Below are 23919 nucleotides of genomic sequence, written 5' to 3' on the forward strand. Positions count from 1 at the left end.
CAGCCTTGGCTGCACATTAGAATCATTAGAGACCCTTTTTAAAAATCATAAAGCACAAGCTGCATGCACTCAATGAAATCAGACTCTGGGGCCAAATTTGAAAATCAGTGGTTCTCAAACTTTAGCTTCATCAGAATCAGCTAGAGGACTTGTTAAAACACCCCTAGACTCAGTAAGGGGGGTGGTAGGGATGTCTAAAACTTGGCACTTCTCGTATTTATCCTAAGAATACTATGCATGCTTGCTATGGTTTGAATATGGCTTGTTCCCCAATGTGATGGTGTTGAGAGGTGGTGAAACCTTTAAGAGGCATTTGGGTCATGAGGGATCTGCCTTCATGAAGGGATTAATGTCAGGGAGTTCTCCCACTCCCCGGACTGGATTAATTACCGTGAGAGTGGATTGTTGTAAGGTGAGGCAGCCTCTCCTGTTCAGTATCTTTGCACACATGTGCATCCCCTTCCACTTTCCACCATGCGGACACAGCACAAGGCCCTCACCAGAAGCCCACTAGACGCTGCTGCCCAATCTTGAACTTCCCAGGCTGCAGAATCATGAGCAAAAAACCCTTTATTTTTTATAAATTACCCAGTCTCAAGTATTATTATAGCAACAGAACGTGGATTAAGACTATACTTAACACATTCCTTCTTTTTGGACATATTACAGGCATTGTGTTAAATGTTTTCTAGGCATTAGCTCATTTAATCATTTTCACAAGGCCATTTCATTCTTATCCTTCAGGTCTCAAGAAAAGTGCCAGACCTCAGATTCCTATTTCCTCTTTAAAAAGTCACCTGACCCAGTTACTCTCTCACATTTCCCGGTTGCATTTCCTTGGGGGCTCTAACCACAGTCTAATCTATTTCCTGTTTCTTCCAGTTGCATGTAAGTTCCAAGATGGCAGAAACCCAGTCTTCTTCACCTAGTGCCTAGCACAGGCACTCCCCAAACACTTGCTGGATGAACCCCTACGAAAGAGGTACTACTGTGGTCTGCATTTCACATACTAGGACATAAAAACTAACTTAAGATCATAGTGGAGACACTAAGATTAAAATTGTGTCTTGACCAGAGCTGGGCTCTCAAACCAATCCAAGAATTGATCAGTAGCCTTAAAAAAAATATTAGCTTCCTTTCCTAGCAATAAACTGAATTATGCATCTAAGAATGTCAACTTTCTTTGCCATACTACCACTTGACTCAACTTTTTCCCCCCCAAATAACAATAAAAACCCAGAGCCCAAATGATAGAAACAGTGGAAATTTCCTTCTTATTTAAAAACGCTACTGCCCACACAAGAAACCGACTTACAATGCCCCAAAACAGGTTAAAAAATATTTCTACCTCATATAAAATCATTACAACAAAACCCTTTAATTCAAAATGTTGATATTCAGGGAAAAACAACATGAAAACAAATGGATTTTAATTATCTGACTTTATTTAGCATGCCAATATAATTTATTCTGGTAATAAATACATATAGTTATCAAACATGTTGGGTGCTTTTTCTAAGAAAAATTTTTCTGAATGTGTACACTGAAGTATATATAGAATCCTTTAAATAGTTGACTTCATAATTTTCAAACTCAGAAGTGTGATAACAGCAAGTTATTGAAGAATGAAGTCTCTTTCTCTGTAATTCATGATTTAGATAGTTTGAGTTTATAAAGGTTTCAATTAGCCATTTCTGTTCCTCTAAGTTACCAAGCTTGAAATTAGAGAACTGACAGCTGAGAAATCACCTGATCTGGTCTCCTAATTGTAGAAGTGAGGAGTCTACTGGCTTTGCCAAAGATTACAAAGCTAATAAAAGGCCATTTGGATTACAAATCAGTTCTTAGAAGTGCTCCAGAAATATCCTGGGATAAATAAGGCACACATGCCACAAAGAACTGCCACACATGAGATGTTTGAACTCGGCAACTTTTGTTCCTATTTTTCTATGCTCATAGCAGACCTACATCAGGGATGTCTGTTTATGTGAAATTCATCATCAGCAGAGAGAGCTAACATGTTACAGTATCTAGAAAACTATCAACATGAGCATGGGAGAGTTCATTTCTCTTTGTAGCTCATTCCCACCATAGTCAGCAAGTACCCTGCTCTGTTATTCCCAGCAGTCACTTTGTTTTTGCAAACCAGTTGTGGATTACTTCTGGGGTATCAGTGTCTCAAACAGCAATAAGATTTCTCATCCCATCAACAATATGACATATAATGTACCGAGCACTTTCAGTATACAATTTTTGGTGACTTACTGTATCTCAGCCTCAGTAAAAAAGGCCACTCACTTATTTAAAGATTCAATGAGTATGTGCAGAACATTTCTCGATCAGTAACAAAACATTCACATCCTAGCAAGCTATTTTTCTCTCTAATTGTAGGAGTTATTCCCAAAACAACCTGCCAGACATCAGTGCATTTAAAAAATTTTACACATATGCAGTGAAGTTGTGTATAAAGGGAATTTTTAAATTTCCATGTAAATGATTCTAATTTCTTGCTACTCTTAACACTATAGCAAAGGAAGACTGATAGTTTATGTTTCTTTTTCTCCAAGGCAAAATTTCTCTGCAGGAATGCATGCCTGGTTTGGCTGCACATTATAGAGGCTTGTTATGCCCATGTGTCCTCATGGGCATAATAATTCAGAATAGGCCTCCCATTTTCAAGCTCATTCTCTGTTGTAGATGCTTTACCTTTTAGGAGTAGTGATGGGATATTGCGATATGCTGAAAGCACTAGTACCAGACAGCCATGAGGACTTGACATTAACCCTACCTGGAATGCAATTTCATTAGCCTTAAACAAACAAGAACCCAGACACAGAAATATTATTTGCTCTTATCTGGCAAAATCAGTATTTTACTTACTAAGTTGGCATGTTTTGCTTCTCTCATTCTGTTACCAATTTCACTTCCTTCAGCAGTTTTGCTTTTTATCTTGACTTCCAAGGAAGTTGCAGAATATAAGGAAACTCCATATTCCTCGATCATTTCACTTTGGAGTTTTCTTTCTTATTCACTAGCTTTTAGCTCTGGAGAAATTGTGACCTCACTATGTTTTCTCTTTAATATCATGACCAAACTCTGCGCATTATTAAGTGTAACAGAAATGGCATGCTGAACAGAACATGAACATTCTAATAATGGCATGACTGAGGAGATCTCCTTGGTACAGGAGCTAGAAGTGTGGTACTGATAAAACTAATAATTTTAAATATAGAACAACAAAATCGATGTCAAATTTCAAAGGAAGGGCTAATTTTAATCATCCTAATAAATAAGTAAAAAAAAAAAATCTCTTTTTTATTAAGGAATCCTAATGACTGAGGTAGATAATGCTGTTATCAGATATTAAAGAAATTAGGTTTAAGATACAAAAATGATGAAACTGAGGGAAAGAAAGCACTGGTCTGAAATTATCTTCCTTTAAATCCAGATGCGATAATTGAGAACATTTCGAATTCAAAGTTCTAAGCATGAAACCCAAGTATGTCATGTTGTAGACTCACTTCTTGAAGATGAACTTAGCAGCCGATGGAAAGAATCCACACTCTAACAGAACAGCAAACCACAAAATGGTTGTCTCAGTGAAGAAGCCAGAAACTTTGTATTTGATGTTTCCATCTTGGTTCATTCTCAACTGTTCATGATTTGGATTTCTGAAGCCTTCTTCAGCATTTAACTAATTCTTTGTTGGCTAAAGGGGCTGGGATTGTTTCTCCACAGACAAACTGATCCTAAGAGTGAGAAATGACATTAACCACCGAGTTTCTGTGTCACAAATGCATCAATATTAAAATTTCATTTTGTTACAGAATCAATCCAGTTAGTTTTTCCATTGCTATTATCACTTCATCCTTGTTCAAAGAGCCAATGTCAGCATCAGAATTAGAATCTTAAAAGTATATTGGTTTTTAGCCCTGAATTCCTTACTTAATATAAAGTACCTAATCTTACAAACAAACATGCCCATCTTTACTACAGACCAACCAATTCTCAGAAATCATCTTTTAGTTTCTGTAGTAATTATCATTTACATTAAAACTTCTCCACTTTCAACATTTGGTCATTCAAATACCTGTCCTCTTCAAAATAATTACTTCCTCCAACTAAAAGGGATAGTTATTTGTCTCCGAATACAGATAATCTGCAATGTTAGCTCCTTTGTAAATGAAGTTCAATCTCTGATCATTTATCCTGGTTTATGTCAGCTACCACAAGAAATCTCTGCCTCCCAAGTTACCTGTCATCTCCCGAATCTGATCCCTGGAAGATCAACCCCTATTCTGTCCCTATCACTCTCTGTTGCCCAACATCTGGAACCTTTCCACTGTGTTCTTTGGAATTCATGGCCCATTGTCAGCACAATGCTGCATATTCTCAAGCTCTTCTTTAAAATGTCCCTTTGCCCCCAAGGAACATTTGGCAACGTCTGGAAACATTTTGGGTTGACACAACTAGGGGGTGCTACTGATGTCTAAAGGTCAGGGATGCCGCTAAACATCCCACAATATACAGGATAACCCGGCACAACAAAGAATTATCAAACCTAAAATGTCAACAGTGCTGAGGTTGACTCAAAGCCACTCTAAGGATACTGATTCCCCTACATCTCCCTCTAGTGGTGGCTCTGTGTTTCCAGAGCCCTAGTACCACAGGCCTTAGAGGTGGGGCTGGTTGCTCCTTTTTGCCACTATTCTCCTTCCCTCTTTAAAACCTACCAACTTTGAATGTTATGTCGTGAGATTATAGCATTACTATTCCTCTCTGTTGCTGCCATCTATCCACCTGGATCCCATAGTCCAACCCCTCTGGACCTCCCCTCTATTCCTGAAACCACCTTTTCACTGCCCCTTGCTCCCTTGATGTTCTCTTTACCTAGTTCAAATTCTGTGGTCAATTATCATAACTACTCTTCTCTCACTCCTTCCTATTCACCTGGCAAAACCACAACCCTAGTTAAATCTAACTTCCAGTGTCTACATTCACCCACGGAGCTGAATGTCCACCACCTCAAACTCTCTGTTAATCCTCTATCACCACCAGTTACTGCCCCATGTTTCTGCTCCCTTTGCAGCAAACTCCTTGAAAGAAATGCCTACACTTGCTGCCTCCTATTCTTCTCCCATTCTCTCCAACCAGTTTTCCACCCATCCGGTTTCTCCCATCAAGCTCTGTCCCTATTACGCCATAGAAACTGCTCTCACTGCCATCACAAACGAACTCTGTTGCTAAAACCAATGGCTAATTCTTGATTTCTTTGTATCAGTGTCACCTGAAAAGGATCATCACTTCCTTGACTTTTTCTTATCTGGTTTCCAGGATATGACACTGTTGATTTTCCTCCTTCCTCAGGGGTTGCTCCTTTTCAGTCAGCTTTGCTGATTCTTTGTTTCCCTCCATCGCCTTTTAATGTTGGAGCGCCCCAAGGCTGGGTCCTTTCTTTTGTCCATCTCTATCTACATTCATAGTCCTGGTGACTTCATCCAATCTCATGGTTCTATATGCTATCTATTACTGATAACTACCAAATTTACATTGCCAGTTCTCTCTCCTGAACTCCAGACATGCATAACCAATTGCCTTCTCAACAGCTCCATCTGGATGACAAAGAGACCTCTCAAACATAGTATGTCCAACTCCCACCCCTTACCTATAGTTACCTCCCCTTCAGCTGATGATAAGTCCATCCTTCCAGTTATTAAGGTCACACATGTTGAAATCATCCTTGACTCCTCTCATACCGTATATCCAAATCCTAAGAAAATCCTTATTCAGTGTATCCAGAATCCAATCACTTCTCACCACCTCCATTGCTGCAGCCCGGTCCAAGCCACCTGTCTTCTGCTTTGATTAGTGTAACAGCCTCCTAACTGGTTTTCCTGTTTCTATCTTTGCTTTCTCACTGTCTACTCTCAACACAGCAGCCAGAATCAATGCTTTTAAATTTTAAGTTGGATCATAGCGCTCCTCTATTCAAAAATCCTCCAATGGTTCCTATATCATTCACAGCAAAAGCCAAGGTCCCTAAGGTGTCCCAAAAACATCTTTGTGATCTGCCCCACTCCACTGATTTCATCTTGGACTACTCTCACCCTCCTTTACTCTGCTCTGGTCACACTGGCCTTTTTTTCCTTGATAAAACCAGGCATGCTCCTGCCTCAGGGCTCCTTCACTGAATGTTCCCTTTGCTGGACTCTCTTACACCTCATATGTATCTGGGTGACTCCCTCACCTCCTTTAAATCTTTACTTAATAAAGGCCTTTCTCAATAAGACCTGCCAAGATCACCCTATTTAAAATCTCAACTTCCTCCCAAACCAGTCCTCCTGATCTTCCTTACCCTGTTTGCTTTTTGCTCCAGAGTACATTTTAATAAAAGAATGAACATTACATTTCTAAATTACAGTCTAAATTTTAGCCTACTTGTCTTATGAGGCTCTGTGCCTCATCCCCACTTTCCCTATTCTCATTTTAAAGTTCATGCTTAAGACTGTTAAGCTCCTTACTTACGACTCCATTCAAAGTACTGACCAAAACTTTGGGCAGGGGTAGGCAGCAACAACATTTATTGTTTTTCTATTATCAATATTCTTGTGTGAAAGACAATAGGACAACTAAAGACTAAAATGAAATTGTAAAACTGCAAGTAGGTATTTCAAACAGGATAATGCAGAGTTCTATGTATAAGTCAGGCAAGAAGTACAATTGTTCCCTTCAAAATAAACCTAGGAGCTTTGAACAATTTTAGTTACACATTAAATAGTGGAAGAATAAAGTCAATTAAAATAACATTTATAATTACTTTCCTTCTATTTAATAAGTAACCAAAACTTTTCATTAGACAAAAAGCAGTTTTAGTACCCTCTCCAAAGCTAAAATAAGTCATATAATTTGAGCTTTTAAAATTTCAACTTACTATTCAGCTGGTTCATCAATGGTTTTCAAAACTTGTTTTTAAAAATATAGCACTTTACCTAGCACACTGTTATGAAACATTTTCCTGCGCTTATCACTTATCACTGACAGGCTGCTCCAGGTCCTTGCCATTGCCTCACAACCCCCTTTCCCTCTTATTAAATTACATTCTCTTACTTTGTCATAAATCACTTTTACAATGAGAGAGCAGCTAGGACACGTTGCTACGTCTTCCCCGTTCTCCAAATCTTCCTACAACAAAATCAAACATCGTGTGGTTAGCATAGTCTTCCTTTCACCATTTCTTGTTCCCCCAACGTCTCCCACCCCTATGCCCACATCTCCTGGTGGCTTGCCTCCCCTCACAGTGGGTGAGAGAGCCAAAAGGGCCTTCCTTGAGAAACGCCAAGCCCTTTTTTCCCTACAAGCGTCACTTAGAGAAACACCCAGGAAGGTTAGGCGAGGTTCAGTCTCCTCACAACCCCTGGGAAACAAAAACACGTCCCCTCCACCAAACTATCCTGGGAAGGCGCCCTAGGAGGGGTATCCGGCAGGAAGACCGACGCTCCCCGCCACCCTCTCCCCGACCTAACTGAAGTCCAAAACTAAGTGTCCACTGAGAGGTCAGGATATTAATGGGGGGAGGGGGCAGGGGAGGCGATTCAGAAACCAGGGAAAGAGGGCGTGGATGACTCAGCGCCGCAAGTGCGACCTAACATCCGGTGGATTGAAAACGCGCCTGCTTGGGTCAGCCGCCAGGAGGGGCCTGAAGTTACCTTGGTGATGGAGAAGTTATCCCCACACGGGCAGGGGTAGAAATACGTCTCCGAGTCCTCGTCATATTGGAAGTCCTCGATCTCCACCTCGTCGTGAAACACTGCCATGGTCACCAGAAGCCGGCAAGGGGCTAACGCCCCTGCAGTTCAACACACCTCCTGACTTGGTTTAACTTGGCGGGGACCGGCCCCGTCTTGCGTTGTCACTACATGCCAGTTCAGGAACGACTACTTCCGGCGCATAGACAATGACGCAATCCCGGCCTTGACGGCCAAATGGGTGACCGGTAGCGGTCACCATGGAGATGGCTGAGCTAGGGGCGGAGACACTGGAAAGACGGCGCTTGCCTCCCAGCAGTTCCGCGCACCGGTTCTCCCATTGGACATCAGCGACCAATAGAATGTGGGGCTCGGCCGCGCATCTGCTACGTCATGTTGGGCCCGCGGAGGCGCCCACGCGCAGGCGGCGGAACTTGGACGGGTTCTGCAGGCTAGGTACCTGCTGCAGCGGTGTCCATGCTTCAAGTTGCGGGCCTTAGAGAAGGCTTGAACAGTCCGCTGAAGGCTGCAGCAGGCGCCAGGTAGCATCCACCCGGTGCTTGGGAAAAGTGGGGTACCGCTTTGCTTGGTCTCAGGAGGCGGTGTCGGGAGCAGTTTAGCCTCCTCGACTTCCCTCTCCGGTGCCGGCCGAACAGTTCCTGTGGAATTTAGCTTCACGGAGTGACCTTGGGCTCAGGACGACGCTCAACTCGTTACTGTTCCTGGTTGCAGGTACATCCCCGCTTTTTCCTCATCCCAGACATTTTCACCTATTTTAAATTGTGTTGCTGAAAGGACTAAGCCCTGGAAGGCATGTAACATTAGTAACTACAATGATTTGCAGTAACAGTAATAACATTACCTTTTTTAAATTGGGGTTTATTATGCACCAGGTATTGCGCTAAGTATAATTCTCCCATCATCTTGGGGGCTTAGATGTTATTCCATTTTATTCTTCAAACTGAGGTATAGAGAGTTGGACATCTTCACCAAGATCACCCACCAGGGAAATCAGTGAAGAGCTTGTCTGTCTCCAAAGCCCAGGAACAAATTACTTATGTAAACCCCAGTTTCTTCTTTGTAATAGTAATGGTGTCAGTGGGCAGGGTTATCAGTATGAAGTCTGGAAATGAAAATAAAAGGTCCTGAAAGCAGTGCTAGTGCTTGTCTTGGAAAAACCAGATTCCATCAGGTATTGCTCCCTTACTAGGCATATTAATATCTTGGTAGAGAAGGAAGGTATTGTAAGGGGAGAACACTGTTGCAAAAGCTCAGTGCTCAGACTCCGAGTTGCTAATTAGCTGTGGCAACTGGATATTTACATTCTTTGGGCCTTTATTTCTCTTCTAAATAAGAAAGGGTTGTATTAGAGATGATTATAATATCTTTTAGATCTCACATTCTACTTTTTCATGGCAATTATGAATTTTACTTGGTTTAGCAATTATATATAACATATTTGGTTTACATTTGCATAATACATAAACAAAATACATCCCTGTGCTTATGTACACGCACTCAGATGTTTGTGTGAAGTTACCAGTTTTGTGTGCACTGAGGTGAAGCTCCACCCAGTTTAGCCCTTTTTTAAAGCTTGAAAACCTAAAGACAGAGAAGTTTTTGGGAGAAAATCCAGAAGTTACATTAAAGAAATTTATGGAAGATTATTTCAGAGGCCTCACAAACACTTCATTTGGCATAACTGGAGATCTACCCCAGCAGTTAGGAAACATTTGTTAAACTTGTCAAAGATTAACTGTGATGACTCTGGTCTGTCTGGGCAAAGGAGAAATCCCAGTAAGCCTATACGGAGCAGTGGCTGCTCCCTGTACCTTGGTAGACACAAATACTTCCCAGGTAGCCTCTTGGAGACAGAAGGAAAAGGGAGACTCTACATTACCTATTGTGTAGTCCCAGTGATCATTTTGAGGTTGGGAACTGGCCTTAGTTCTTTAGTGTAAGTACCTACAAATTAAAGAAATGGGTGCAGTCCTATTTAGCTCAAGGGAAGTATAAATTGGTAGATCTTTTAGAAAGCAATTTATATCTATCAAAAACAATTTGCTGGGGATCTGAAATTAGTAGTCCTAAAAGTTACAGGGGTAGTTGGGTAGTTTTTCTTTGTAATTTTCCAACTTTTCTTTGACTGTATATTACCTAAAATGGAAAAAAGAAAAACTAATGAACCTCTTAATAATAGTTGACACTATGTGCCATGCACCGTACCAAATCTTTTGTATGCATTATGTTATTAAAACAGCCCAATGAAGTATAAATATCATTAAACTCCATCGTTTTTTTTCTCTTTTTGAGACAGGGTCTCGTTCTGTTGTCCAGGCTAGGGTGCAGTGGCATCATCATAGCTCACTGCAGCCTCAGACTCCTGGGCTCAAGTGATCCTCTTACCTCAGCCTCCTGAGTAACTGGGACTACAGGCATACACCACAGCCTGCCAGTTTTTTATTTTTGGTAGCGATGGGGTTCCCCGTGTTGCTCAGGCTGGTCTCAAACTCTTGGCCTCAAGTGATCCTCCCACATTGACCTCCCAAAGTGCTAGGATTATAGGCATGGGCCACCACACTTGGCCTAAACTCCATCTTTAACACTGGGAAACATGAGGTTTAGGAGTTAAGGAACTTGTCTAAGGCAAGGCTGGAAAGTGGTAGTAAGCAATGGTGAGAACTCCTGTCTGTCAACCATAGAACCTATGATGCCATTTATGATGGGTATGGACTTCAAGCAGAGCTAGATTAAACAAACAGCACTGTAGCTCTGCAGACTACTGAGATTTTCCGATGAGCAGTGCTGCAGTGCTGGTTCCCTTGAGAGCTAGTTTGGGGGTGAGGGGTCTTCTTGGCTTTCCATAAGCTTTCATCCTGCCATCTGTTGGCCGTCCCCCTTGTCTAGCCAGAGGTGGCTGCTCTAATGGTTCTGCTCCATTTGAGCTTGTACTAAAGAAAATAAAACCAGAGCCAAACATTTAATGTAGTTTTTTGGTTTTTTTTTTTGTTTGTTTGTTTGTTTTTTACTGTACCCAGCACTTTTAAATAAAACATTACAATGTCTAGTAAAGATAGTTGTCATTTGTTCCTGAAAGGGAATAGAAACATTTTGTACTGACACACTTTTGGACCCTGACAGTGTGACAAAAGCATATTTACTAGTTGCTATAGTCAGTTGAAATCACAAGTTTATTTTATTTTTTATCATAAATGTTAACATTGCTTATCCACAAAATAAGTGTCCAGAATTTTTAGCATAAAATCAGATTTAGAGCTGGGTCATAATTGTTTAACGGAAGCTGTTTAATAAGTCCATTGTATATCAGGCTGGGGGAGTTATTTATTGGCAATATCAAACCTTTACCTCTCTAGATTGTTTGGCAAGGAAGAGAAGATGTTTATGTATTAGGATTGATTTTTAGTAACATTCTTGCTTGCCAGGTTACTTCCATAAGCATTATTTATACCTTTTAGCAATCCAATGAGGTAGCGTGAGTATTGTTAAAATGATAAGAGATAACTTGCTCAAGATCTAAAAAGCAGGAAGGAGTCACACCTGAGCCTAGTTCCACTGATTCAAGTCAAACACTCTGTACATCACTTGTTTACCAAATGCTAGGAGCCCCCTTGCTTCCTCAGTGACACCTAGAATTCTAAATTGACAGATGGCACCATGTTAAGCACACCTGTATTCCTTGATACTCAGGAGGCTGAGGCAGGAGGATCACTTGAGCCCAGTCTGAGCAACGTAACGAGACCCCATCTTTGAATGAATGAATGAATGACAGATGCCATGATTTTTCTCTGAACTTATTTCATTGCGTTCATGCTCAGTGAGGCGTTCATGCTCAGTGAGGCATTCTTGGTTTTTCTGTGCCTCACTGCCCTCTCACACCCTGTCTATCAGCAAGTTGCAGGGCTCTAATTCCAAAACATATTCCATGTTCATCTATTTCTGTCATCTCTGTAATTGTTTTTCTACTACAATCTTAGACTGGAGCCTTCTAACTAAACTTCCTGCTTCCACTCTTTCCCTTCTGTGACCCAAAATTCTTACCAAAATTCTTCACACAGTAACCTGAGCAATCCTTTAAAAATATAAATTAGGTCATGTCCTTCTGGTTTATTCAAAACCTTCAGTTCCTTCCCATTGCCCTTAGGGTAAAGTTCATACCCTTACCATGGCCTGCTGGACTTCATCTCATTTCACTCTCACCCAGCTTCCTGCTCTCCAGTGACGAAGGCCATGGTTCCTTTAACACTCCAGGCTTGTTTCTGTGTGGGGCCTTTGTTCTTGCTAATCCCTCTGCCAGAATGCTCTGCCCTTAACATCTGCTTGGCTGCCTCTTCCTCCTCATTCAGGTCTCAGCTGAGGCATCGTCACCTGAGAGAGGCTTTTCCTGATTTTACCCTTCCCACCCCATCACTCTTTATCACATTCATAATCTGTAATTATCTCGTTAATTATCTGTTTACTATTATCTGTCTCTCGAGCTGTAATAAAAGCTTCATGATGTCAAGGGCCTTGCATCTGGTTCTTTATAGTAACTCAAGGCCTAAAATAGTGCATCTTACCTCTGTAATTGTTGAATGAGCTGAGGGTACCTGTTGAACCAAAACAAGTGTAATTAATCTTAAATCCTAAATTTAATCTGGTGCTTGCAGTGATTTGTTTTACTATTTATTTAATGGTTTCAGTTTTATTTAGCATTTATGATAATTTTCTGTGTTTCAGAAATAAAGCTAATTAAGATTTTTGGCAAGGTAAGGCCTGTGAGGATACATTGATGGAATAGTCTTTATATGGTGTTAGGAATTACTTAATATTTATTGATCTGCTGTGGTTGGTTCATATGCAATGTATGAAACCATTGGACATATTTCAAAAAATGAGAATTTTTTTTAATACCCATTCAAAGGACTGGCATAAAGCTTTGGAATATACTTTGAACAGAAGTTTATAAAAGTGTTCTGTATTTACCAGTAGGTGGCACTCTTGGTTATGATTACTGTTAGAAAACAAGTTTTTAGAATTTTAAAGGGAACAGCTTTTAAAAATTAACATTTCTTTGTTTTCTAGTTTAGTTGAAGAGACCATTCAAACAACATAATCACAAAATGATGTATCCTATTGTGAGGACAATTTATTTTAGTAATTGTTGTCTAAACCCTTGAGCAGAACAGTATTCCCATATATAACTATATAGCAGTTAAATTTTATCAGGGAACTTCGCCTCAAGTGACATGGAACTGTATCATTCTTGCCTTTGGTCCGATGTTTCCTGGGGTGGATATCCTAAGTAGCAGGAGTTAAAGACAGGCTGAGGAAGATAAACAAGAGAAATAATCAAAAAAGAAAAGTAGAAATGTAAAGAGGGAGAAAGGATGGAAAGGGGGTAACTGAGAGTGGGCTTTCTGTGGGGTGATGCCTACTGATGATAATGAGCTTTTCCTTTTGCAGCTAAGAGGTAGTGGTACTTTTCATCAGTTTGCCAAAACATTCTATGTTGTCTGTGCCATTGCAGGAACTTTGTGAGAATTTCAGTGTGTTGAAAAACTGTCCATGTTCCAACTGGTGTATATCCAAAGGTCTCAGTATAATACCAGGACCAAGACATTCTGTGTCGGTCAGCCAGCCAACTATACACTTACTGACTCCTAAAATCTCATGGACTTCTAAAGTAAGTTTCAAATTCTTTCTTTCAGTGATTAACATACCATCTTTGATTGAGTGCATTTAACAGAGAAAAAACTACAGTTAGTGGTCTTGTGTGAGGTGAAAGAGGCCTTATACTTTTGTCACTTACTAGAGAGAAAAATAGCAAGTGATATGTTTATCTGCAATGATGCTGTATTATACTGTGACAAGAAGATATAGATCTTTTATCTAAAGACAAGTTATGAAGCAGTGGCCTTTTTGATATGATTTGGTTATAGCTGAGTAAATTACATATGACTTATACCACCTGATTTATTTACTTTTATTTATTTTCTGTCGCCACCTGTTAGAATGCAAGTTCTCTAAGACAGTCTTTGTTTTTTCCATGCCTGTGTCATCAGTGCTTAGGCCAATGCCTGCCACATACTGGGCTCTTAGTAAATATTTGTTGAACGAAGGACTAAATTAATGAGTATGGAGTAGGAATGTAAACACACTTAGCTTGAATATTTTCCTAACACTAAATTTATTACAATTAATTTACATAATGCCTTCCAAAGAGCTCAGAAAAAAAAGTGTTCACATACATTTTCATTTATTCTTCAAGTAACTAAGATAGGAAGGGACAGCTATGGCAATATAACATGTTAAATGTGGCCATTTTAGGCAAAGAAATGTTTGAAAATTGACATAGGAAAGAAACAAACAAAAAAATGTATCATCTAACTCATAATCAGTGTGTTTTCTGATAGGCCAGTAGTTTTTAGAATTTGAAATGTTGAGGAATCTTTTTGTGTGTGTGTGTTTAACTTTCTATTGAAGTATAATATACAAACAGCAAAGTACACAAATTCTAAGATCACTTTTTACATACTATCAGCACCCAGATTAAGAAACAACATTATCACTACCACCTCCCAAGGAAAGCTGCTAACTTGATTTCTAACATTGTAGATTCATTTTGCCTATTTTTGTACTTAATATGATTGGAATCAATCATGTTCTTTCATGTGTTCTTTTAAGTCTGGTTTCTTTCATTCAATATATTTGTGGTATTCATCTATGTTACTGCATGTAATTTCAGTGTATTCATTTTCATTACTGTATAGTATATCTTATTGTATGGATATATCACAACTAGTTTATCTACTTTAGTAATGACCATTTGGATAGTTTCCAGTTTGGGCTGTTATGAATAGTGTTACTATTATCTGTGTTGGTTTTTAACATCTGGGAAGCTTAGGCATTTTATATTTGGAAACCTCAGTAAATTTGCCTCTCTTTTGTACTTTATATAACAAGAAATATTAAAGAGTTATATAGTACTCTTTAGGTGGAGTACAGGCAGTTATGAAAAATCTCTCTTCTACTATAATAGCATAAGATTAGTCATATGAACTTGGTCAGAAATTTTGGAAACCAGTAGAGAAAATTAATATTTGACAGCACCAAAAATTACATACTTATGTACCAGGGCAATATCGTGAATCAGCTCTAAATAGTGGCAGAAACCTTGTCAAGGTGAGGTTAGGCTCTTGGTTGCTTTGCTAGTGGATCAACTCATAACATCACCAACAGAAATCAAAACTCTTCTTCACTGGCTCCTAAGACAATCTGATATTTCTCTACTTTTTCTTAAAATAATTTTAAACTTCAGTTTTATGTTTGCCCAGGAAGTACCATGGCCTGTCCTGCTGTTTTGATTCCTGGGTTGTTGCGAGGCTCTGTTGGAGCCATTTGTGCTCAGGCCCCTTTATTGAGATTGACACCCAGCACTTTGCGCCATCTTACTCTAACCAGGTAAGTCATTAGACTTCACTGTCATTTGAGGTTGATTTTCAAAGAGATCTGACCTGCTGGTGATTGTGGGAGGCATGTGAAACTCCTGAAAGAGGTAACATCTTGGCTTAAATGGGCATGCCATCAGATCATTAAACTTTAGTTCAATGGAAATATTCACTGGCCATTTTGTAGGCTCCATAATGTTATATTGTATTTTGGATAGCCATGATATTGTAAGAAAAACTAATTTTATTATTTTTATGAGGATAATATTTCATAACCTAATTTTCTTTTCTGTTAAAGTGTAATGAAATCCATAAGGAAAACCGATCACTTGGAGAGAACTGCAAGTGTTGTTCGCCGTGAGGTTTGTGTCTTTGGGGTACGGGAGGTTTTTCTGGCTGGGCAGTTCATGCACAGTTATGACTGGTTTAGAAGTAAGACATTGGATGAGTTTGGTCCCTTTGAAGGACAGTCAGGAACAGCTTGTTGTTCTGTTCAGAAATTTTCTGAGCAAGACATATGATAACTAATTTGAAAAGATGACAGAGAAGTACTTAAGTTTTTCTTTTTAAACTTGGAATGAATGGATTAACTTTTAAGGAAGGGAATATAGCAGCAATTGAAGTAACCATCCTCACAGGTATGATGTTTAGGGTTCTATTTTAGAGATAGAATTACTTTTAGAGCCTACATTTTATTAATGGCTTACCTTTTCTTTTTCTTTCTTTCTTTTTTTGACACCATGTCTCAAAGTCTTTGCTTTAGAACAACACCTCATTTCATCAAGGGAGAAAGCACTAACAGCTGAGAAAGGAAGGTGGACGAACTTTTGTTACCCTTCCAATGTACAGATTTTTCCTACTATATTCAGACTATAGAAAACTAATCTACCACCTGAAGGGGTGTCAAGGGCTGATAAATAAAGGATCCTTACCCTTTACCTCAGTGAGTAACCCCATTTTTATTTAAAAACATAAATTGGATACTGATTTTGCTTTTTTTGACTTTCTCACATACTCACATATATTTAACTTAGTGTTGTAGGGTTATTTAAAATAACAGCAAAAAAAAAAAAAACTTTCATATTAGAAAGTATTGTGCACTTCAACAAACGTAGTCAGAAATTGTATTGTCATGGTAGTTTCATTTTATGTATTAATAGAAGTATACACCTTAATGTAAAGGTATATCGTTAGGCTCTACTCTTAAAGCCAATTCTACTTGCAGAAAATTGCTTTGAGACTGAGGGTGGTGTGTTCATTGATTCAGCGTTAAGTCAATGTTTGTTTTTTTCCTTTGAAAAGTCTGTAAAATTAGTTCAGAAGAGTTGATTTATGAGCATGTGGGAAAATACACTTTTCCCAGTGATGATAAATCTGAAAATACTTGTTTTTGGTTTGCTCCACACACAAAAATGCTGATTCTGTAAATGTGAGACTTGCGGGGATTTCTTTTTAAAAAGTGAAGTCCTTGTTGGTTGTGAAGAAAAAGTGGTTTATTTAATTGGCTTGGACTGTACTCTTTCCTGTTGTATTTTGAGGCAGGTAGAATTAGAGCAGGGGTTGAAAAGCTTTCTATAGAGGGCCAGATAGTAAATGTTTTAGGCTTTGTGGGCCATGCTGTCTTAGTTAACACTACTAAACTCTGCTTTTGTAGTCTGAAAACAGCCATAGATAATATGTAAACAAATCGGTATGGCTGTGTTCCAATAAAACTTTATTTACCAAACACCCAGATTTGGCCTATCCCTGAATTAGAGTAGTCATTTCAGAACTTTACAGGACAAGATTATTGAGACTTTTGGGGGATCATTTTGAGCCAAGTTTAGGTAAATTACAAAAAAAGTTAATGTAAATTCTAATAATATGATTGAAAAGTTGTGAATTTTAAAAGGCGAAAGATTTATATGATCTGAAGAGAAACGAGAGCTGAAAAGTTGTGAATTTTAGTGCCCACAAGTCAGAAAATTCAAATCATAGGTAGTACCTTGGAGGAAGAATTTTTAAGTTGCAACTCTTCTATTTCTAATTTCCATTCCTCTCCCAAACAGAATGAAAACTGAAAAGAGATGGGAGAAACTGGTGAAAGCTAGATGATGTCTGGGGCTCCCTTGTCAGCAGTGTATGGTCTTCAGAGGCTCGCCCCCAGTTCCTCCAGAGGGTGCTCCTAGCCATAGAGTAGGGGCTCAGCCTTGGACTTGTTGAGATGAACAGCAGGTTAGGCTGTAACAGAATGTTTTCTCTCTTGCCTATAATTTGTATAGCAAGTGTGTTTTACAAAACTCCCCACGTCATTTGCTCTTCAGTTTAAGTTCATGAGGTAGCCTCATCTGATTTTGGAAAGAGGAGGCAGAGCCTAGGAGATGTCTCCCAGGGATAAAGGGAAACTCCAGCTCAGAATTCCTAGGCCAGAGGACCCTGCTACCACTCCTGGAGTGGTTAGAGAATAGAGCACTCACCTAGAAATGTCCTTCCAGTATTGGTCTTTGTAGTCCCTCTGGAAAACTTATTGAATGGCCATTTTATGATGTTAATGATAAAATGGAACTATAAATATAACCCGTCTGAGGTCATGCTGATGCAGGAAACTGAACTCTGAATTGAATGACATTTGACTGTTTGCGTTTAAGTCCACATTTTTTTCCTAAGAATCAAAGAATAAGCAGTCTGAGTAACTCTAGAAATGTCAAGGAGATAAGAGTAGAAATATTTCATGCTGTAAATTTTGTTCAGGCAAGACTAAAATTTTACTGGAGGAGTCACTCCGTGCTTGGCTGCAGTAGATGGTTAGCCCACTGAGCAAGATATACTCTATTCATCAATTTGATGGGAGAGTTTGGCAATGAAAGAATTTTTAAATTACTAATTCTTAGGTATCCATTTATTCATTTCAAGATATGCCAGATACTGGGCTGGGTCCTGGGATTCCAGCATTGACAATGATAGACAAGCCCCTGCCCTCAGATTTCTGTGGGACTGATTTTATGTACCTAATTGATTTTGGTAAAACTACCAATTCTTTTTCAATGTATTAATACTAGTTTGCATTTATTAATAGAAGCCCGTGCCTTATCCTATAATATCTTATGTATGTTGTTGCCTTTTTGTTTATAAAGTACTCGCTTGTGTATAATAATACAATAGGTTGTTGCCTGATTCTCACGACCATCCTTGGAGGGTGGTACAGGGAACCTTATTCCTATTTCGCTGTTGAGGGAATTAAGACTCATAGATTGAGATAGGATGACTTTGCTTCCTGATTTGCCTGGGATAGTCCTGGTGTATGCCTCTTGTTCCTCTTGTAATTATCAATAGCACCCCCCTTTCACTCTCAATGTCCTGTCTTGAATGATATATTGTCAGCCTAAGTTTAAAGGACTTGCTCAAGTAAGTGGAGGACTCAGTCCTTGAACTTAGATCTTCGATAATCACCTTAGCTTTTCTTGTGTTCCAGTAACAGAATGTGGCACTTGGTGTAGATAGAGCAACGTGTTACTGGGGATGAGAAAGTGGGGAGTTACTGATGGCACAGTGGCCAATTAATAAAGTCACATGGCTAGGACCCTGGGGCAGAGGCCTTCGGCAATCCTGTGGTTCCCAGTGCAGATCTTTGAATGCTTATAATTTGCTTGACTTGTGGTTTTGCTGAAGCTTGGGTTTGAATGGGATGGGCTGCTTAGCTGGAGAGTGGACTGTGTCCCAAGCTTAACCTTTACAATGCTCTGCTAGTCAGCACATGTGTACCCATTTTGAGGAGATTGTATGCTAGAGTAGTCTTCTTCAATTTGAGGAAGGGAGACATCTCTTTAACATACATTGTTTCTCAACAGTTGTACACCTAATTTGCTTTGATTGTTAAAGCTTGATGGTCAAAAAACCTTTAGAGATCATCCAGCCTAGAATGAGCAGTGCTTGGTGCTCCCAGCCTCACCACACTGTCAGCACTGGCAAAGCAGAGGAGGCGGAGAGAAACCTCAGGCACCCACTGCCCAGAGGTAGTTGTAAGAGCTAGAAGGCGGCTGGGCCACACAGCCTTTTGGGGAGGTATAGTCTGATGGCCCTGGCAACTGGCCTCTGTCTCCTAGGGGTGTATAACTCACCCTGCTGTGAGTTGAAGCCTACAAAGACAGGGAGGCTCCTTGGGGGAAGGCCCAGCTTAGTGTCTCTGTATCCACAGTATCTAGCACAGTGCTGGCGTATCATAGGCACTCAATACATGCCGCATTGAGTATTAATAGCATAAACAGGTATTAATCCCAACTCTGTAGCTGGTTACCTGTACCTCCTTGGATGAATCATTTTGTAAAGTAGGAATGGTGATATTATCCATCTCAAGAGATGAGGTGATGATAAAAGTGTACTCCGTCATTCTGTACAGATGTAAGTCATGAACAATGAGAAAGTTGCCTGTCCTTCTACTTAGCTATGCTCAGAATTTAACTGGGTAGTGTCTAAAATATAGTGGCAGTGTGTTTCACTGACACATTTGTTCAATAAATTAAGCAATCTAAGAGGTGAGGCTCTTTCCATTTTTCCCCTAAGAGACCCAGTCAAATGCAGTGAATTTTGTTTTAAATTCAACAGACATGTGCTGAGTACCTGCTGTGTGCCCAGCCTTGTTCTAGGCACTGGGGATACAACAGTGCATAAGGCAGGCAAGGCCCCTGCTGTATATGCAGCTTCATTCTGGTGCAGATAATCCTGAGAATGTCAGGAGTGATATACACTGGGAAGGAAATAAAACAGGGTTATGGGAGGCAAGAATGCCTGGGGTGGGGGCAATTTTAAATCAGCGTATAACATTTGAGCTGAGAATTGACTAAAGAAAAGAACCAGCCATGTACACAGCATTTGTAGCAGAGGAACTGGTGAGAACCAAGGTTTTGAAGCAGGAATGAGCTTGGCACATTCAGAGGAGAGTAGATATGAGAGAGGATGAGAGGTAGACAGGGGCCAGGTGGTATAAATTGCTGTGGCCTTGGATAAGGAGTTGAAATTTTATTCTGAGGGTGATGGAAGGTTTTAAGCTGGGAAATGAGTAATTTACATTTTAAATGGGTCTTTTCTTTGCCTGACACCAGGCTGGAAGCTATTGACATAGTGTCTCAGGAGAGGTGATGGTGGCTTCCAGTAGGGTGGTAGCAGTAGGGGTGGATCTGGGACAGAGGTAGAGCTGGTGGGTTTCACAGAGGGTGATGGGGTGTGGGGGGATGGTTTGTGAGACGGGAAGAAACCAAGATGGATTTCCAGGGTTTGGGATTTGAATAATCTGGTAGATAATGTGATGATGGTGGCATCTATTTGCTAAGATGGAGAAGAACAAGTTTGGAGGAGGGGAAATAAAGAGTTCGGTTTTGGAATAATCTGGGTGGGAGTGGGCGGGAGTGGACAGAGTTACAGACGAAACAAGATTAGCCATGAGTTTTCTCAGCTCATCTCAACTCATATTGACTGTGGAATCTGAGTCATGAGGGTTCATTGTAGTATTTTGTATACTTTTGTATTGTTTGAAAATTTTCATAATAATAAAAAGGAAAAATATTAGGGAGAAAAAAGTTCTGTGATGGATGTGTGAAGTTTGAAATGGAAACTCCAATAGGCAGTTGGATATATGAGTTTGGAGTTCACTGCTGGGAGTAAAAAAGTTTAAGCCATGTAGAGAGTAGGGGGAGAGGGCCCAGGACTCAGCCCAGGGGTGTGTCGACACTTAGGGGCCAAGCAGAAGAGCAAGGGCCAGCAAAGGAGATGGAGAAGGAATATCCAGCCAGGCAGGAAGGAAATCAGCAGAGTGTTCTTGAAGCCGGGAGAAAAAGTGTTTCAAAAAGGAGAGAGTGGCCAACCATGCTGAATTTGGCTGAGAGATCATCATTAAATTTACCAAAATGGGTAACCAGAATTAGGTAACCAGAATGACTGGCCTTAGTACATTACTGAGAGTGACAGCCCGACTGGATTATGTTGGAGAGAGTGAGAGATAAGAAAGTGGAGGCAGGACCACATATAACTTTTGAAATGTTTTAATGTGAATGGGAGCAGAGAAGTGGGGTGATAACTGGATTAATGGAGAGGCTTATTTTGTTTGTTGTGTTTTGAAAGCAGCAAAGCACTCAAGTGCCTGGATTCAAATCTCTGCTTTGCCAATTGCTAGCCCTGGCCTACATAGTTTTCTCATATGTAAAATGGGGTAATAGTAATATCTGCCTTCTAGGGTTGTTGTGAAGATTGAATGAATGAGCATTTGTAAAGCTGTAAGGCTGTCATCTGTAGGTGTTTGCTGTTGGTGTTGCTGTTCTCTGAAGTGGGAGATCCTAGAGCTCAATGTGTGATGGAGAGAGGAGGGGAGGGAGTGATGCAGGAAAGAGGATAGTTGCTAGAGTGAAGGCTTGACAAACCAGAGAGGAGACTGGCCCAGGCGGACAGGTTAGCCTTTGGTAGGAGTAAGGTGAGTTCACTCATCATTCCAGGGTATAGTGTTGACCAGCATAAGCCCCTGAACAAGTAAAATTGTTTGGTTGACAGAGAATTTTGTGGTCTTTTTTTGTCAGTAAATCACCTGAGTAAAGTCAGCTTTTTAAAATCAGATTCCTACACATCAGATTGGTATTTGGCCACCATTTAAGTAATGTCTCTGGGTCTTGGTGTCCTTACGTGTAAAATGACATGCTATTCTTGATAGTGACTAAAGTTTCTTTCAATTCTGAAATTCTCTGAGCCAAAACTACATTTTTGTCATAGGTTATCTCTAATCCTGCCTTTGTCAGAATTTTTAAGCCAGAAAATGAACGAATGGGAGTGAACAGGGAAAGGAAAGTTAGCCAGGTTTCCAAAGAAAGACCTATTTCCTATACAGAGACTTTTACATCAGCAGTAACATCAAAATATCCTATATAAAACCAGCTTTTAAAATAAGTGTGATGGAATTTCCTTTCAGATGCTGATTGTGTCTAAGCATTAAAAATGTGTACTAGTAAAAATTGGCAAATACGTTGTTATTTTATTGAACAGTAGAAGAGTCTAAATGTTATTTTATAGGAAACTTCATTTCCTGCCATGTGTTTTAACTTAGGACATGGCTAGTTGAGGTTTTAGTTGTGAAATCTTTTGATCTATTAAGTATAAGAGCAAATACAAATGTTAAAATATGTCATTTCTCCATTATGTTTTGCTTATTCAGTAAAAGTAATGAAAGATTGGCACATAACAAGGCCACAATTATGGATGCTAATTATATGAACTAGCTTTGGAATAAAATATTTGGTCTTCAAAAAAATTTTGTTAATGTTTTTAATTCATATTGTTAGAAATATTTATATAGGATACAGTATTTGTATTAAGCAAAATGAAGTGTTAATAGTAAGAGGGAGGCATGTCTTTAAAAATCATGAATTGTGCAAGGCATTTTGTGTTCTGGTTGTAATAGTTTTGTCCAGATTATTAGGACAAATAGCAATGGGTATATTACTGTTTGTATTACAGGTTGAATGTCTCTAATCCAAAAATTCAAGGCCAAAATGCTTCAAAATCTGAAACTTTTAGAGCACCGACATGATGCTCAAAAGGAAAAGCTCATTAGGGCATTTCAGATTTCAGATTTTTGGATTAGAGATACTTAACTGGTAAGTATAATGCAAATATCCTGATATCAAAAAAAAAATCTAAAATCCAAAACACTTCTGGTCCCAAACATTTCAGATAAGGGATACTTAACCTGTAATACCAATAGACATAATGCATCTGGAAAAATTTTTCATTGTAAATAGTATCCAAATGAAAATATGGCTTAATAAAAATTGTAGCTTTCTTTTTCCTCACTGAATTTTATATTTGGACATTGGGAAATGATTTCATTTCACATAGTCTAGAATTTGATTATGAAGCATTCTTGCCTATTTCAGCTGAAATTCTGCTCCCTTTGCAGTGATTATGAAGGTTGATTTCCCTGCCACCAGGTGACTCTTCTGGATTTGTTTAAAGCTTGTACATACCTAGTTTTTTTAAGGAATCCAATAGATGCCAGTTAAGCTGTTAGAAATAAAATAATCTTGTTCTTGGCTTTTTTTAAACAGATTATAATATTGAAAGAAAATAATGAATACTTATAAAATAACATTTCTTTTTTATAAACATAAAAAATGGGAATAATAAAGTAATAGTGAGACCTCTGCTGATTCTTATTACTTGTCTTTGTAATGAGATACTTAAAATAGAATGTGTGGCAAGCAAAGGAAGATACCAGTTCTGCTCAAGAAATCTCTGCCCTCTATGACCTCTTCCACATTATTGAACATGAACCTGGATTTTCTGTGTTGCTCCCCGCCCCCGCCCCACACACTCTTTTTTTTTTTTTAGCAACAAAAAGCTGAATGTCTACCAATCATTGTTCTGGAAACCAATTTTAAGTGACTTTAAGTTAGAGTTTTTATTCATTCTGCAAATCCTTACTGAGCTTTAGTGTATGTTGGGCCCTGTGCTTGATCTAGGGAGTTGATTCAGGTCTACATTCTATCCAGTAGCTGACCACAAGAGGCTATGGTCCATGTAGTGGAAAGACGTGTTTATGAGTATCTATAATTCACATTAGTATGTGCTAAATATGATAAGAAAGGCAAACATTACATTAGTTCAGTTGAGGGGATAGACAGAAGAGGGAAGACCGCAGGCAGGGGGAGTATTTGAGCAGGGCATAAGGGTGAGCAGGAGGTCAGAAGACAGAACTGAGAGAGCGTGGT

General features: G+C 39.4%; 2 protein-coding genes across 6 annotated transcripts in view; one reads left to right on the forward strand and one right to left on the reverse strand.

The window, feature by feature from the left end:
- Nucleotides 1-1487: 1487 nt before the first annotated feature.
- On the reverse strand, nucleotides 1488-7917 carry DPH3 (diphthamide biosynthesis 3). Of its 2 annotated transcripts, XM_069473272.1 has the most exons (3): nucleotides 7707-7917; nucleotides 7108-7182; nucleotides 1488-3749 (listed from the first exon to the last, which is right to left on the reverse strand). In XM_069473272.1, the coding sequence occupies exons 1-3, from the start codon at nucleotides 7812-7814 to the stop codon at nucleotides 3684-3686; spliced, it is 249 nt and encodes an 82-aa protein (XP_069329373.1). In that variant the 5' UTR covers nucleotides 7815-7917; the 3' UTR covers nucleotides 1488-3683. The 2 variants fall into 2 exon arrangements, with proteins under 2 accessions (XP_069329373.1, XP_069329374.1); XM_069473273.1 differs by lacking the exon at nucleotides 7108-7182.
- Nucleotides 7918-8417: 500 nt separating this feature from the next.
- Nucleotides 8418-23919, forward strand: part of OXNAD1 (oxidoreductase NAD binding domain containing 1) — a 37153-nt gene continuing 21651 nt past the window's right edge. The window contains exons 1-4 of one of the 4 annotated variants that reach the window (XM_069473277.1): nucleotides 8418-8477; nucleotides 13273-13428; nucleotides 15064-15206; nucleotides 15492-15555. In XM_069473277.1, the coding sequence (XP_069329378.1) occupies nucleotides 15088-15206; nucleotides 15492-15555 (183 nt within the window). In that variant the 5' untranslated portion in view covers nucleotides 8418-8477; nucleotides 13273-13428; nucleotides 15064-15087. Of the gene's footprint in view, nucleotides 8478-13267; nucleotides 13429-15063; nucleotides 15207-15491; nucleotides 15556-15944; nucleotides 16137-23919 lie in introns of those variants that run through there. The other 3 variants (XM_069473275.1, XM_069473274.1, XM_069473276.1) reach the window with 3 other exon arrangements.

Source organism: Eulemur rufifrons, chromosome 7 (genome assembly GCF_041146395.1).
Source record: "Eulemur rufifrons isolate Redbay chromosome 7, OSU_ERuf_1, whole genome shotgun sequence".
NCBI lineage: Eukaryota > Metazoa > Chordata > Mammalia > Primates > Lemuridae > Eulemur > Eulemur rufifrons.